The 15374-nt window shown below is 38.2% G+C and overlaps 1 protein-coding gene across 3 annotated transcripts in view; it reads left to right on the forward strand.

Moving 5' to 3' along the window:
* Positions 1 to 10361, forward strand: part of LOC133645314 (mitochondrial carrier homolog 2-like) — a 28591-nt gene extending 18230 nt beyond the window's left edge. For all 3 annotated transcript variants that reach the window (XM_062040195.1, XM_062040196.1, XM_062040197.1), the window contains exons 9-13: positions 1207 to 1300; positions 2973 to 3020; positions 3106 to 3173; positions 3240 to 3315; positions 9846 to 10361. In XM_062040195.1, coding sequence (XP_061896179.1) covers positions 1207 to 1300; positions 2973 to 3020; positions 3106 to 3173; positions 3240 to 3315; positions 9846 to 9932 — 373 coding nt within the window. In that variant the 3' untranslated portion in view covers positions 9933 to 10361. The remainder of the gene's footprint in view (positions 1 to 1206; positions 1301 to 2972; positions 3021 to 3105; positions 3174 to 3239; positions 3316 to 9845) is intronic.
* The last annotated feature ends 5013 nt before the right edge of the window (positions 10362 to 15374 follow it).

A 15374-nucleotide genomic window follows, 5' to 3' on the forward strand; every position in this document is an offset into this window, starting at 1 on the left:
CACAATACCCAATAATATGTTTGGAGGAGAAAAGGTGAGGCCTTTAATCCTAGGAACACCATAACTACCGTCAAGTGTGGTGGTGGTAGTATTATGCTCTGAGCCTGTTTTGCTGCCAATGGAACTGGTGCTTTACAGAGAGTAAATGGGACAATGAAAAATGAGGATTACCACCAAATTCTTCAGGACAACCTAAAATTATCAGCCTGGAGGTTGGGTCTTGGGCGCAGTTTGGTGTTCCAACAGGACAATGACAAGTTAAAAGTGGTAAAGGAATGACCAAATCAGGCTAGAATTAAGGTTTTAGAATGGCCTTCCCAAAATCCTGACTTAAACGTGTGGACAATGCTGAAGAAACAAGTCCATGTCAGAAAACTAACACATTTAGCTGAACTGCACCAATCTTGTCAAGAGGAGTGGTCAAAAATTCAACCAGAAGCTTGTGGATGGCTACCAAAAGTGCCTTATTGCAGTGAAACTTGCCAAGGGACATGTAACCAAATAACATTGCTGTATGTATACTTTTGACCCAGCAGATTTGGTCACATTTTCAGTAGACCCATAATAAATTCATAAAAGAACCAAACTTCTTGAATGTTTTTTGTGACCAACAAGTATGTGCTCCAATCACTCAATCACAAAAAAATAAAAGAGTTGTAGAAATTATTAGAAACTTTTGCCCATGACTGTATTTCAACATTGTTAAATATATATAAAATAATGTAAAATAGCAAAGTGTGTGGATGCTTGGCATTGAGCCCTCAAGGTTGGCAGGTCTAAATTAAAAAAAAGATATAAGATATTTCACTTAACCATGTCAACTAAAATACATAGATGTCTATTTTTTCTTCCAATAGATTTAGCATACAGTGATCTACATTGAGAATTGGATTTAATGTAGCAAAGGATATCAACATGGCCAACTGCATCCTTTGAAGTTTTTGCATGCAGCCCAGCAGTGGAAAAACACCTATCCTTTATGTGGGTTGGACAACAATAAGTAAACGCTCACAGAATCTAAAAAGCGCTGATTTTGATCTCTGATTATACAGAGCATTGGACAGTAGGTGCCATAAAGCACAATATATATGTAAATTAGAAGACAATCATATGTTAATAATTTCATATTGTATATATTTTTTTCATGTCTCAGCATTCACACATACTTTTTTGTGTCAATCCAAAATTCTGTTTTTTTCCCCTTAGTGGATTGATTCCTCGACTACTTGGAGACGTCTTAGCTCTGTGGATTTGTAACATGCTGGCTCACTTCATCAACACATACGCAATTGATGATTCGGTATACAATTTCCTTATTTCACATAAGCTCAGTTCCTGCCTTTTCATTTGTGTTTTGTCTTTGTGTCATCCAAATGAACAAAAGGGGTGTGTGTGTGTATTATATATATATATACATACATTATAAATATACTGTATATATATATATACACAATGCATACATATAAAGTGATAGTTTTAGAATGTATCAAGTGTCACCGATTAAGATTTGTTCAAGAACAGGCACCACAACTGACAGCCAGCGTAACAAAAAATTAAAAAAATGCAAAATAGAACGCCCTGATAAGGTACTACTCAGATGCTCCAGGATTTAGATATAGCCAATTCATGTAAATTCAACCAATTCACACAAATTATTTGCGGCCTTGTAATGTTTTCCAATCCCTGCAATTTTGGACATTTTAGCAAATAAAATATGTCCCGGCATAGCCCATCCATTTCTTCACTTAATTTTTTACATTGACAGAGATGTCGACCTGTGATTATAATCTCTCATCTTTTATTTACCAACCAACATCACCGTTTAAATGATGGCTTTTATCGAAAGCGAGCAAATTATATGCAATGTAAGCTGGGAATCTCACAATACCATACCATATGCAATACATGGTTCACCATAATATGGCGATATATCAATATATTGCTCTTAATAATATATTAGTGTTTGTAGGGGTGAAACCAAAGACTTTGTATTTTGCATCATAATTTCTCCAGAGTACAAACGGCAATAGTGCAAATGAAATGATACTGATAACACACTAATAAATACAAACAGGCATTTATTTTCAGAATATGAATAGAAAATCAACATTTTCTTCCAGGCACAGAGAGAACAGAATACCTGCTTTGCCCCCAGGTGGTAAAATTGAGATACAATTCAAAATAAATGTTCTTTCGGTTTCATAATACACCTGACGGTGCAACCTGGACACATCATCAGTGATTCTCCCGGGGTCATAGGGTGTTTCGGGTCTTAATCAAACACCCTCTCCCGGGCGACCCAGCCGAGGGTGATCAGTCCCTCGACTTGTGTCCAGGTAGCGCTCCACGCCACGCGTCCCCCCTCCGACGGTCTGCCCCGGGGTTGCGCCGGTGGTGCTTGGAGGTTCCAGGCACTGTGGGGAATGTCCGGGCCTGGGTCCTCCTCCGTCTCATCAGGGCCGTACAAGGTACTGGCCCTTTGCGTTGCACCACGGGTTTCCTCAGGCAGCCTATCTTGATCTTATGTGTCTTCAGGGTTTTTCGCAGCGTTATATGGGTGCTCCCTTGCAGGAGCTGCAGCTTGGGATGCTACCCCTCCCTGCCCCGGTTGCCGTCTTTCCGGGCTGTCAACTGTCTCTCTAAAAAAAAATTAAGTTACAATTACAATTAAATTAAATACAAATATGTGACTTAATGTGACCACACAATAGTGTGTCGCAGTGCCAAAAAACCCCTAAAACAAATTTGTAAAATCAAAGCTAATAGTTTTACTGGGAAAAAAAAAAAGGGCATCTAAACATTGTAACATTTGCCGCAAATTTAGGAAAATGTTTCATTTAAATCAGTCGTAACAAAAGTAGCCCATGAAAGCCTGGAGTGACTGATTACTACCTCTTTTAGTGACCAGAGTATTTATATCCAACTTGTGTGATGGTTATGGAAGCATTAAGGGTTTGTATTCCTCCATTCAGATGAGTCACACAGGAGAACTCAAGAACTGCTTCCAGGCTGTCACAGGGGTAAGTTTGTGTATGTCTATATTGGCATTAAGAGCAGTATTTATTGCCTTTACTGAAGCAGAATAATTGTGTCCTTTTTGTGCAGTTCTTTGCAAGTATGCTTACATACCCTTTTGTATTGGTATCAAACCTCATGGCTGTCAATAATTGCGGGTGAGTTAGCTGACCAATCATTGTTCTGTCTTTTCAAATAAAATGTGAAACACACACTTCTTTCAGGCTGGCTGGAGGGCGTCCTCCGTATGCATCAGTATATCCTACCTGGGTGCACTGCTGGAGTCACCTGAGCCGAGAGGTTAGCTCATTTATGTGCATTCACTTTTTAAACATAAATATGTGGTTTTATGTGTCTTTGCGCACATCCCCGCAGACCCTGACATGTATCGAAGTATTGTAGCAAAATTAGTTGTAAACGTGTGTCTCAATCTAATTTGCGCGCGTGTGTGTACTAATTTGTGTGTCTGTATATCATTCCAAGTGTGTGTATGCAGATCCGCGTACATGTGTTTTAAGTTGCCTGTCTGTCCCTAATCAGAAAGAACTCTCGATAGGCTGTCTACTTAGGCTTAACTTTTATGACACTTCTGCCGTGTAAGATTTGAGCATTCAGAAGTGCATGCATCTACGTACGTATCTATGATCTGCAAACCACATGACTTTTGCGACACTTCTGCCGTGTACGATTTGAGCGAGCGCATCCAGATTTCTGAGCGTGTAATACAACTTGTGCACGCGCATTCATAAGTGCGTGTGTGTAATACAATCTGCGTGTGCATATATGGGGTGTGCCTACATTTAACCAACCATGGAAGACACCACATATTTAAACCAATCAGAAGCAACGTACAGTTGAGGTGTGTGAAAGAGAGACGCCAAGACCCGCCTTACATTGTTTCTGATTGGTTTAAATTGCATAGTGTCTTCTGTGGTTGGTTAAATGTAGGCACAGTGGTCTGGGATTGGTTATTTTGATCTGTCTGTATAGCGACTTGAACATGTAAAAAGGGTTGTCTGTCTGTAACTCCCCCTTGCCTTTCCTTATACTCACCACAAGTCGGTGCTTTACAGCCACTGATCATGTTTGGACTATGCTGGAACACTTGTTCAACGCTACCAAGCTTCCTGCTTTGTCTTCCGTGGTTGGTTAAATGTAGGCACGCCTCAGATACGCACACGCAGATTGTATGACATGCACACACTTCTGAATGCGCGCTCACAAATTGTATTAGACGCTCACAAATTTAGATGCGCTCGCTCAATTTGTACATGGCAAAAGTGTCGCAAAAGTCGTAAAAACGGCATACTGTGTAAAATGAAGTGGCAGGAATGTTTAGGAAAACACAGTAATTGAACACAAACAATGTTAAAATGTTCTAATCATATTTATTACTACAAACATGTATTTTTAAGTGCAAGGAATAGTGCAGGAACATTTCAATGTTACAAGCAAATATTTAAAAAAAAACTTACAGTTGAGTGTCCTTTAATTGACAATATAAATATCCAGTTTTTAACAAGTGTAAAACTATAATGTTCACTTTAGCATCTTTCAACTTTAACTTTTTGAGAAGCAGGGTCCTTTGCAGTAGACTTCTTTTTATATCAGTTTGGAAAATGCAGTTTCTATGAAAAGTTAACTCAAATACCTCACAAATTGATGTTTAGCCTCTGTGGCTTCAAATATTTTTTCCCTTGTGCTGTGCGCCTTGACCGATACAGTACTTTCAAAATTTCACCAGACACGTTGGGTATATATATATGGGACGGCGTGGCGAAGTTGGTAGAGTGGCCGTGCCAGCAATCGGAGGGTTGCTGGTTACTGGGGTTCAATCCCCACCTTCTACCATCATAGTCACGTCCGTTGTGTCCTTGGGCAAGACACTTCACCCTTGCTCCTGATGGGTGCTGGTTAGCGCCTTGCATGGCAGCTGCCGCCATCAGTGTGTGAATGTGTGTGTGAATGGGTGAATGTGGAAATACTGTCAAAGCGCTTTGAGTACCTTGAAGGTAGAAAAGCGCTATACAAGTATAATTTATCATTTGCACAAAGTATCAGCATCGGATCTGTATCGCCGATACCAGCTGGAATTTTACTATGTATCGGATCGAAAAGAAAATCACTTACTAATGTCAGGTCAGTTATGTCCGACATGTATGCTGTCTGTTACTTGTGTGTTTATTCTGTGCTTATAAACATAAGAAAAAAATACTTGTTGACCAAACATTTGCACATTTGCTGAATGATAAATAGCAAAAGTAAAACACTGTTTTTCTTTGTATACTATTTAAGAAAAAAATTAATAACTAGATAACGTAATTAACTAATCAAATTAATAGTGTATAATATATATATATATAATAATGTATGATATTGATATGTAATAGCCCCGACCGAGTATGGCTATTGTATTGCAAATCACTCTATACTACGATTGATGTATATTTTCCTCCTGAAATGAAAGAGCCAGCTTTTTATTTTGTATTAAAAACCGTCTATGCTACAATTGATGTACTGTATATAAGCAGCTTTTTATTTTGTATTAAAAAAAATCTATTTGTTGTTAGAAAAGAGACAGACTTCTTTACATTCATATGAAAGCTGCAACATTTTCAAAAACATTAATTGGCAATTATCTCATTACTGAATGTAAAGAAAAATAATCACTGACATCTTTCATGATGTCTACCTTCAAACGATACGATGTGTGTTCGATCGCTCTAAATCCATGTATCATTTGTTAATTATTTTTTCAATATACTAAAAAACGAAATAACAATTAAATTTTTCAATATTTATTTCCTGACCCAAAACGATTAACGAAATGTTTTTCCAATATCCGATTTTGTGCACAATTGGAAAATAAACAAGTCGGGTAACAGACGTATTTACCTATTTTTTGCGAATTTGTTTTGAGACACCAAGTTTAACCGGAAGTAGTTTTACGTGAAGATAAAAAAATATATATAGAAGAAGATAGACAGGACGACCAAGGGGGTCTAAATCACAAGCGGTAACAAAGTGACTTCTTTTTATTTTTTTTTATTTTATATTTTTTAACCATTTAGATCAGGGGTCGGCAACCCGCGGCTCCGGAGCCGCATGCGGCTCTTTGACCACTCTGATGCGGCTCAGCTACATACTTGCCGACCCCCCGATTTTCCCAGGAGACTTATGGATCTCAGTGTCTCTCATACATAACTCCCAGGGAAAAAATAATCCTATTTAGACTATCAATACTAGATAAAGGGCGTGCCCTGATTGCACTGCAGTAATTGTCCTCTATAGCATTTACATACAGCGTGCCAGTCCAGCCGCATGTTGCATGTTGTTATTAATCGTACACACAGGAGACAGCAAAGCATACTTACTCATCAGCCACACAGCTTACACTGACGGTAGCCGTATCAAACAACTTTAACATTGTTACGTTACAAATATGCGCCACACTGTGAACCCACACCAAAAAAGAATGAAAAACACATTTCTGGAGAACATCTGCACTGTAACACAACATAAACACAACACAACCATTACCCAGAATCCCATGCAGTCCTAACTCTTCCGGTCTAGATTATACACCCCGCTACCACAACCCCCCCACACATCAACCCCCCCCCCCCCCCCCTCTCCTTGCGTTGGTTGAGCGGAAGAGTTAGTGCTGCATGGGATTCTGGGTATTGGTACCGTCAGTGTAAGATGTGTATTGGTACCGTCAGTGTCAGATGTGTATTGGTACCGTCAGTGTAAGATGTGTGGTTGCTGAACTAGTACGGAAGAGTTAATGCTGCATGGGATTCTGGGTATTGGCACCGTCAGTGTAAGATGTGTGGTTGCTGAGGTAGTACGCCTTGCTGTCACTTACGTGTGGTCAAGCAGGTACACTGTTAGGGCAGACTGTAGAGGGCGGTGTCATCACGCTCTGATATTCGGGAGTCTCCCGGGGAAAAATGAGAGGATTGGCAAGTATGACGCTATCAAGCGCCATTCATTCAAAACTCGCGGGCTGCACTAACATCAAATGTCCACATTAAAGTGCGTGCCGGTGCGTGTGTCGGAGACCCCTGGTTAATATAGCACAAAGCATTTAAGCTCTGTATGCAGTGTTTTTCATTTTAAATTGTAAAATTTTTTTGTGGCTCCCATCACTTTCTTTAATTTGTGAAACTTGCCAAAATGGCTCTTTGAGTGGTAAAGGTTGCCGACCCCTGATTTAGATGAAATGGGCAAAGTTCCCACGGCACACCTTAGTATCAGCAGCACCCTGAAGTTGAAAGAATAAAACTAAAATGGTCAACTACATCATTAAAATAAAGCAGTATACTGTTATGTGCATATAATGATAATAGATTAGATTTATATAGCGCGTTTCTACACACTCAAGCGCTTCACAGTGAGAACCATCATTCATTCATTGTACATTCACATGCCTATTCTGCCTATAAAGCACTAAGTATAAAGTATATGTTATGTTAGGCACATTCCTAATATTAATGTTTGCTCATTTTAAGCATTAATTTAAAAAACGCATCACAAAGTTCACTTTTTCGTTTGACAACATCACTGATTACTACTCACTGCAGACTTCATGAGAGACAACACACATAATAAAATATAACTTACTGTACAACGTCTCCTCTCACTAGGATGCTGACTGATAGAATGTTGATACATTCCCATTTAGATGAAGTCACAAAGAAAAAAGGGGGGTTGAACCAAGCATCTTTTTGTGTCTTTCACACCATTTCCGGTTCTAAATTGGCTATCTAAGTTGACCAACCTGTCGGATTATGTCCTCATTATTTTATTATCAAGGTGAGAGGCATTATTTATGATCTAGAATAAACTTTAACCACCTCTGAGGCAAGAAAGCAGCTCACCTTCACCATCCAATCATGTCAACATAGCCACACAAGCGTTTGTCTGTGTTAGCGCTTTTCATAACAATATCACCAATACTTGGTTAATATTCAAGTCACTAAATGTAAATGGGGCACTGTTCGCGGTTTTTAGATGGTTATTTCGAGGGCTTTATGGACGGAATAGAGGACATCCCGTGAGCTCCATTGTGGGAGAATGTTTATTTACGTGTTAGAATGCATTTAAAAAATGTATCCGTCTTCTTGTCTCTCATAATTGTGAACACTAGGCAAAATTCCAAAAAAGTGCAGTTCCCCTTTTAATTAACATAGTGTGAGATTTTCAATCAGATTTGTTTCTTGGATTTTTTTAACTGTAACTTTGTTTCCTTTAGAAACTATATTTTCTTTATATTCTTCAGCAGATTATTGTTCTTCTTGAATGACATAAACAGTAAGCAGTAAATCCATGTTTGTAATTACCGTATTTTTCGGAGTATAAATCGCACCGGCCGAAAATGCATAATAAAGAAGGAAAAAAACATATAAGTCGCACTGGAGTATAAGTCGCATTTTTTGGGGAAATGTACACTACCGTTCAAAAGTTTGGGGTCACCCAAACAATTTTGTGGAATAGCCTTCATTTCTAAGAACAAGAATAGAATGTCGAGTTTCAGATGAAAGTTCTCTTTTTCTGGCCATTTTGAGCGTTTAATTGACCCCACAAATGTGATGCTCCAGAAACTCAATTTGCTCAAAGGAAGGTCAGTTTTGTAGCTTCTGTAACGAGCTAAACTGTTTTCAGATGTGTGAACATGATTGCACAAGGGTTTTCTAATCATCAATTAGCCTTCTGAGCCAATGAGCAAACACATTGTACCATTAGAGCACTGGAGTGATAGTTGCTGGAAATGGGCCTCTATACACCTATGTAGATATTGCACCAAAAACCAGACATTTGCAGCTAGAATACTCATTTACCACATTAGCAATGTATAGAGTGTATTTCTTTAAAGTTAAGACTAGTTTAAAGTTATCTTCATTGAAAAGTACAGTGCTTTTCCTTCAAAAATAAGGACATTTCAATGTGACCCCAAACTTTTGAACGGTAGTGTATTTGATAAAACCCAACACCAAGAATAGACATTTGAAAGGCAATTTAAAATAAATAAAGAATAGTGAACAACAGGCTGAATAAGTGTACGTTATATGACGCATAAATAACCAACTGAGAACGTGCCTGTATGTTAGCGTAACATATTATGGTAAGAGTCATTCAAATAACTATAACATATAGAATATGCTATACGTTTACCAAACAATCTGTCACTCCTAATCGCTAAATCCCATGAAACCTTATACGTCTAGTCTTTTACGTGAATGAGCAAATAATATTATTTGATATTTTACGGTAATGTGTTAATAATTTCACACATAAGTCGCTCCTGAGTATAAGTCGCACCCCCGGCCAAACTATGAAAAAAACTGCGACTTATAGTCCGAAAAATACGGTAGTCATTTTCTGCTAAGCCCGCCCCCACGCTCATAGCGAGATGGTAAATTCCTGATGTAACTAATCAGGTTATTATCTTTACACGACATATTCAATGTTTGGCTAGGTTATTACAAAGACATCCCATAACTTCAACTTGATTGAAACCCCCTTGATCCTCCGTCTTCTACGTACGTTAGTTTACCTTCAACCCCAAGTCCGCGTATAACTACTTCCGGGTAAACATGGTGTCTCAAATGGGTCACAAAAAATATTGGTTGTTGCCTGCTCCTTAAACAGTAATCCCAGTTTGCACACATGCAATATATAATAGAATATGTAATTTTTATGTATTTATTTTTACCTTTCTACACCACGACATTGGTTTTATAAAATCAGAAGTTTCTCATAATATTCTATTAAGGTCATTTATTATACAAGGTGGTGACCACATTTCAATTCTTCATTCTTTCCAGGGCAACATGAGCAGAGGAAACAGTTTATTCTTCCGGAAACTTCCAGCAGGAAAGACGTATGCAATTAACCAGAAAATATTTTATTAAAAACAGTAACAACACAAAAACAAATATGTCTGATGTGGGGGAAATTACTGTTAGTGCGTCAGTCATCATGTGTGCACTCCTTTCATGTTTTATTAACATTATCATGATCTTTTTCATTGAAAAATAACAAGCTATAGTGTTTATGTCAAAGAAAACAGCAGTTGTTAGGGAGTGACGCTACATGGATGGACCAAGTCATTTCAACAGTGCTAATGTTCTGACTACTAAATGTCGTCTCCCCCATGATCTTCTTTCAAACACTTCAGTTACATGTGATGATGTCTGACATGATAATTGCTTATTATTCATATTATTATTGTTGTTATTGTGGAATGAGCTTGGTCAAAGAACAGACCATTCTTTCTATGACACTCGTCAAATACTTACATCTCTTTCCAATAGAAATAAAGGTGTTTTTTTGTCCTTATGTTTTGGAAATGTGTTTTGATCATTCATGGACTCTGTGTATTGATCTCATGATCACCTTTGTTTGAGACCCCAGCGTCCCCTGCTGTTCTAAGAAATGTCTACAAGTTCTCAATATGGTTTAGGCCTGTGAAAAAGTTATTTACCGGTAGTCATTTAGTTTTTCATCATTAAGGCCTTAGAATTAAATAATTATTGGCTAACCCCGAATGTAGAAAGTGAATAAAGCTAAAATATCAATGCAGTGAAACTAGGGATGCTACGGTATGTCATCCTCATGGTGTGACCCCCGTACCTCACAGTTTGCTTAATTTTTGGTGCGGTACGTGTACAAAATACAAACCATGTAACTAAGTAGCCAATTAATTTTGAATACAATATGACATATTTTATGACAATGTAGGTGAGATGAGTGGGAATGATTAATAGTAGAAAAGTTTATTATTGGTTGAGGGCAGATGCTGGGTCACTTTAGAGCAGGGTTGTCGAATTTCGTTTTCATCGAGAGCCACCTCGCAGTCATGGGGCCGCTTGTAACAGATACTGTAAGAATATAAAAGTATAATCGCCTCATTATATTATTGCTTATGCATTTGGTTATTTGATTTTTGTACGTACAAAATGATGGATAACTTGCTTTAAAATCGTAAGTCAAGGTGACAGGCAGATACTTAAGTATTTATTGTTATTTTTACAATCGATCATATGGTACATAATATAGGGGTGCTAAAATATTTTTTATCACATTCGAATCCCAATTTTTTTAGTAATTTGCAAAAATCTAATTTTTTAATTTTTTTTGGGACGAATAAGTTAAAAAAAAAAAAAGATGTTTAGGCCATATCTATGCTTACTTGGTGCACATACGTCAGCAACCAAAAGGAGGTTTTGTAACCAGTAAGCTGTTTTGTTAAGGTGTTGTTATTATTATGCCAAATAATGCATTGCAAAAATCAGTTTAAATCGAGAATCGTGTTGAATCCAGTATCGATTATGAATCAAATCCTCACCCCAAGAATCGTAATCGAATGGCGAGGTGCCCAAAAATTCACACCAATGAAAATTAAATATTTGTATATATACACCAAAGTTTAAAACACGTGAAATTTCATGTATTACATACATTTTTTTCTGTCAAAATTGAAACAATGAAAACATTCAGTAAGAAAGATGAAGTATCCACATTATTCCCAGGCTTTCGCAGGCCACCTTAAATGACGTGTCGAGCCGGATCTGATACATGTGCTTTAGAGCAGTGGTCCCCAACCTTTTTGTAGCTGCGGACCAGTCAACGCTTGAAAATTTGTCCCACGGACTGAGGGGGGTAATTTTATTTGGGTTTTTTTTGTCATAAAAAAATACAATCATGTGTGTTTACGCACTGTATCCCTGCAGACTGTATTGATCTATAGTGATATATAATGTAGGAACCAGAAATATTAATAACAGAAAAAAACAACCCTTTTGTGCGAATGAGTGTAAATGGGGGAGGGAGGTTTTTTGGGTTGGTGCACTAATTGTAAGTGTATCTTGTGTTTTTTATGTTGATTTCATTTTTAAAAAATTATAATTTTTTATTTTTATTTTTATTTTTTTTCTTGTGCGGCCAATACCAATCGATCCACGGACCGGTGGTTGGGGACCACTTCTTTAGAGCAGTCCTTCTCAAATAGTGGGGCGGGCGCGTGTGACCTCTAGGAACATGCTTTTTTTGTCACACCACAATATGAGGAAGGTATGTAGTACTTTGCTTCGCTATATCACTGGTGGGAGACGAAGACAGGCGGGCGTGTTGTTTCCTTTAATGTTAATAAGCATATGCAGAGGTATAGTTACAACAATTTTGTAGACAAATCATACCATTTATAATCACGGTGGAGACTGTGTGTGTGTGTGCGTTTGTCTACCCGACATTTGAGGACATTTTTATGAAATCTGACCTTACATACATACAACCTGTTGAAAAATGAGGACATTTTCCAGGTCCTCATTTTTCCCAAATAAATCGTGTTCTAGGACACACCCCAAACCCCCCCAGCATGTTCCCAGACCAAAAATCTCTAAAGTCTTCATTTGTCAAATTTTCGGGAAAAGTGTGTGAAAGTGTGTTTAATTTTTTTGCTCACCTTCGATTTTGCCCCTAGTGGCCAAGTTTGCTATTCTTACACGCACGCACACACTTGTCCTCATAAATCATGTGTCCTCATATGTCATGTGGGTCAGAAACTCACACACTCCAACATTTGAAAAACATCTAACCATGACAGCAATGAACATACTCTTGAATTCTGAATCAAATAACAATTTTTTTATGTTAGTTTTATCTATTCATTTGGTTTATCTGGAGATGATTTGGGCAAGACAATTAGTAAGATAGTGATTATGGTGATGATTTTATTTTTTTAATTCAGTATTTTACTGTATTGGGCTTTTTGCAATTCTGTTGACTAAAACACAATGCAACACAATAATTACCTTAAATGTGCTTGAAATGTAGGTTTTTGCATAAATGGCCCCCAAAAAACCTTCAACCTTGATTGACACTAAGGCAATAATTCAAATGCAAGTTAAACTACATATAGTATTTCATCCCTTCAAATGGTTACAATAGCACATGGTTTTGGTATTTTTTTCTTTGGGACAAATTAAGGATTAAATTAGCGATTGTTTTTGGAGGTATTTACATTACATTGTGTTCAAAATGGTTACTTCCACCACTCTGAAGAGTCTCTGCGTCTGATTGGTCCGATTTTCAGTTAGGCGCCGCCTGATTAGCCGGTGGACGATGTCTGGTCCTAACAGAGGGCTAAATCACTAGCTAACTATTTTCATCGTGGAAGTTATATAACTCACTTATCACACTTAATATTAAATATATATATAAAAAAGGTTTTCCAAAAGGACCATTTATAACCGGAATAGAAAACTTCACACACCATTTTGAGCACAACAAAGCGCTCGGTGAACAACACTTCCGGGACCTGCAACACTGCAGGAAGACATCTATCTTGGCCACAAATGATCTTTGACAGTCTACAGCAGCATGTGGAATCAGGTGAGGCTAAAATGGAGTTTAACGTAATTAAATAGACCAATGTTTTTAACAATGGAAAATAGTTCATTATGAACAACAGTTAAATGTTTTTTGTTACTAATTGTAGTCAGATTTGATTTTATGAGGTTAAATAAAGCATTACAGGTCTGGGCCAAGGCATTTAACTTTTTTTAAATTGTTGCCAATTAAACTGAAGGACAATAAGGGCTGCATGGAAGAGTATAAGTACCAACGATTGTCACACACACACTAGGTGTGGCGAAATTATTCTCTGCATTTGACCCATCACCCTTGATCACCCCCTGGGAGGTGAGGGGAGCAGTGAGCAGCAGAGGTATGCTAGTAAACCTTTTATTAATTTTAAACTAGACAGACTAGACTAGAGTTCTTCAAATTGTTTATACCTGTTCTCAAATACAAATATTTCAAGCTGATAAGCACTGTCTAGTAGGCATGTTACTGATATTGTTACTTTAGTAATTTGTTTGAGAAGCTTCATGACTGCACTGAGCCTAAATTTAACAGTTTTTGAAGGGTTTAGTTCTTTGTTTTATTTCTGTGTCACTGACTTTTTTCATTTTTATGTTTAGATTTGTTAGGCGCATCAACACATGATGTAGATATCATGTCCATAATAATAAGTGGTTATTCATCTTCTACTCAAAAGACCTAACCTCGATCCTGACCTCATGGTAAACTACCGGCCGGTGTCCCACCTTCCGTTTATCTCGAAAATCCTTGAAAAAATTGTTGCACAGCAGCTAAACAAACACTTAGCGTCTAACAATCTCTGTGAACCTTTTCAATCCGGTTTCAGGGCAGATCACTCTACGGAGACAGCCCTCGCAAAAATGACTAATGATCTATTGCTAATGATGGATTCTGATGCGTCATCTATGTTGCTGCTTCTTGATCTTAGCGCTGCTTTCGATACCGTCGATCATAATATTTTATTAGAGCGTATCAAAACACGTATTGGTATGTCAGACTTAGCCTTGTCTTGGTTTAACTCCTATCTTACTGACAGGATGCAGTGCGTCTCCCATAACAATGTGACATCGGACTATGTTAAGGTAAAGTGCGGAGTCCCCCAGGGTTCGGTTCTTGGCCCTGCACTCTTTAGTATTTACATGCTGCCGCTAGGTGACATCATACGCAAATACGGTGTTAGCTTTCACTGTTATGCTGATGACACCCAACTCTACATGCCCTAAAGCTGACCAACACGCCGGATTGTAGTCAGCTGGAGGCGTGTCTTAATGACATTAAACAATGGATGTCCGCTAACGTTTTGCAACTCAACGCTAAGAAAACGGAAATACTGATTATCGGTCCTGCTCAACACCGACATATATTTAATAACACCACCTTAACATTTGACAACCAAACAATTACACAAGCCGACTCGGTAAAGAATCTAGGTATTATTTTCGACCCAACTCTCTCGTTTGAGTCACACATTAAGAGTGTTACTAAAACGGCCTTCTTTCATCTCCGTAATATCGCTAAAATTTGTTTCATTTTGTCCACTAGCGACGCTGAGATTAAGGCTGAAACGACGCGTCGACGTAGTCGACGTCATCGGTTACGTAAATACGTCGACGCCGTTTTTGTGCGTCGACACGTCGCATATTTACGTCACACTACCATCATGGCGAAGCGCAAAGCAGACGATCAAAGAAGACGATGCGAGCGGTGCGAGCGAGGGGGGAAAAGCATGCCAAAAGTGGTCAAAAGTGTGGGAGTATTTCAATAAACGGCCTAATGTTGTTGTATGCACACTGTGGCGAGCGTAAATGGCCTATCATAGCAGCACAACGGCTATGAACGAACATTTGAAAAGAAAACCAACTAGTCAATCGTCCGCGCGAGCATACATTGTCATCATTACACAAAAACATGAATGTGTCATTTGTATCTGCTAGGGGTGTAACGGTACGTGTTTTGTATTGAACCGTTTC

This window comes from Entelurus aequoreus, unplaced genomic scaffold (assembly GCF_033978785.1).
Source record: "Entelurus aequoreus isolate RoL-2023_Sb unplaced genomic scaffold, RoL_Eaeq_v1.1 HiC_scaffold_36, whole genome shotgun sequence".
Classification (NCBI taxonomy): domain Eukaryota; kingdom Metazoa; phylum Chordata; class Actinopteri; order Syngnathiformes; family Syngnathidae; genus Entelurus; species Entelurus aequoreus.